Raw genomic sequence first — 1,787 nt, forward strand, 5'->3', positions numbered from 1 at the left:
TTTCTTGTCCTTTCCTTTCCTTTCCCCTCCTTTCCTTTTCTCCTTTTCTTTCCTTCCCTTCTCCCTTCCCTTCCCTTCCCTTCCCTTCCCCCTTCCCTTCCCCTCCCCTCCCTTCTCCTTCCCTCCCTTCCCCTCCCTTCCCTTCCCCTTCCCTTCCCCCTTCCCTTCCCTTCCCTTCCCTTCCCCTCCCTTCCTTTCCTTCCCCTCCCTTCCCCTCCCTTCCCTTTCCCTTTCCTTTCCCCTCCCTTCCTTCCCTCCCCTCCCTTCCTTTCTTTCCCCTCCCTTCCCCTCCCTTCCCTTCCCTCCTTCCCTTCCCTTTCCCTTCCCCTTCCCTTCCCTTTCCCTCCCCTCCCTTCCTTTCCCTTCCCCTCCCTTCCCCTCCCCTCCCCTTCCCTCCCTTCCCTTCCCTTCCCTTCCCTTCCCTTCCCCTTCCCTTTCCCTCCCCTCCCTTCCTTTCCTCCCTCCCTTCCCCTCCCTTCCCCTCCCTTCCCCTCCTACCTTCCCTTCCCTTCCCTTCCCTTCCCTTCCCTTCCCTTCCCTCTCCCCTCCCTTCCTTTCCTTCCCCTCCTTCCCCTCCCTTCCCCTCCCTTCCCTTCCCTTCCCTTCCCTTCCCTTCCCTTCCCTCCCCTCCCCTCCCCTCCCCTCCCCCTCCCCTCCCCCCCCTCCCTCCCCTCCCTCCCTTCCTTTCCTTTCCTTTCCTTTCCTTTCCTTTCCTTTCCTTTCCTTTCCTTTCCTTTCCTTTTCCTTTTAGGTCAGAGTCCATTGCTTGCCAAGTCAAAGAGACATGACACAGTGCACTACCCCAGGGAAATGTTTGAATATACAAGTTTTTATAGGAATCCTGCATGGGTTTTTGATTAATAAATTATTATTTAGTGTGGTTGTCTGCAACCATGGTTTCAAAGTTCTAAGAAAGGTGAAAATTATTTTCTGACCATTCGACTGCAGTAGGGGTTTCTGAAGGCAAGGCCTCTTGCTGACACATTGAAGTGAATTCCTCAGCCTTTATCCAAATGCGCTCTGTGGTTTTCCTTTGGGTACTTATCTGTGGCTTCATTTGGCCGAGTGCAACTCTACTCAAGCCAAATAGAAGAGGGGTATTCCCTATAGTCCTTCTGGAAGAAGCCCTTTGCTAAAGCCAGTAAAGCTTTTTGTGTGCTTATTTTTCCTCCTTAGGGTGTTGTTGCTGATACCTCTCCCCAGACAGTGGCACCTTCATCCCAGGACACCAGTGGTCAGCAGCAACAGATAGCAGTGGACACATCCAATGAACACGCACCTGCATATTCTTACCAACAGTCTAAGTAAGTTCGGGCTACGCTAAGCTCTTTTCCTCAAGGTCAACCATCTGGTCACCATTGTCTCATGTTGTATCTGTGAGCTTTGGCGACAAAACGGACCATCCCAAACTTAGTGACAAGCTTTTATTTAGTTCATGATTATGTGGGTCGGTGATCTGAGCTGACCTCAGGTGGACGATCCTTCTGGTCTTGACTAGAATTGCTCAAGCACCTGGGGTCAGCTGATGGTCATTTTCGCGGCTCTGCTTCTGGGTGTTAGTCGTCTGTTGGTTGAATATGATGGAAACGATTGGATTATATGTTTCTGATCCTCCATCAGCTTATTCATATGGAAGTCCCAGAATTCAGAGAGCAGCAAGAGAGGAAGCCCAAATGAAGAAGGTTTCAATCCATTGGGACGCATTTCCTGCTGCCCCTTAGGCCAAAGCAAGTCACATGGCCAAACCCAAGGTTAATGTAAGAGTTCACCTAAGCCTTAAATACACA

General features: G+C 51.1%; 1 protein-coding gene across 1 annotated transcript in view; it reads left to right on the top strand.

Annotated features, from left to right (window-relative positions):
- RBMS3 (RNA binding motif single stranded interacting protein 3) overlaps positions 1–1,308 on the top strand; it is a 632,551-nt gene extending 631,243 nt beyond the window's left edge. Inside the window, exon 14 of the mRNA XM_057315983.1 lies at positions 1,177–1,308. Coding sequence (XP_057171966.1) covers positions 1,177–1,308 — 132 coding nt within the window. The remainder of the gene's footprint in view (positions 1–1,176) is intronic.
- Positions 1,309–1,787: the final 479 nt, after the last annotated feature.

This window comes from Ursus arctos, unplaced genomic scaffold (genome assembly GCF_023065955.2).
Source record: "Ursus arctos isolate Adak ecotype North America unplaced genomic scaffold, UrsArc2.0 scaffold_20, whole genome shotgun sequence".
Taxonomy (NCBI): Eukaryota; Metazoa; Chordata; class Mammalia; order Carnivora; family Ursidae; genus Ursus; species Ursus arctos.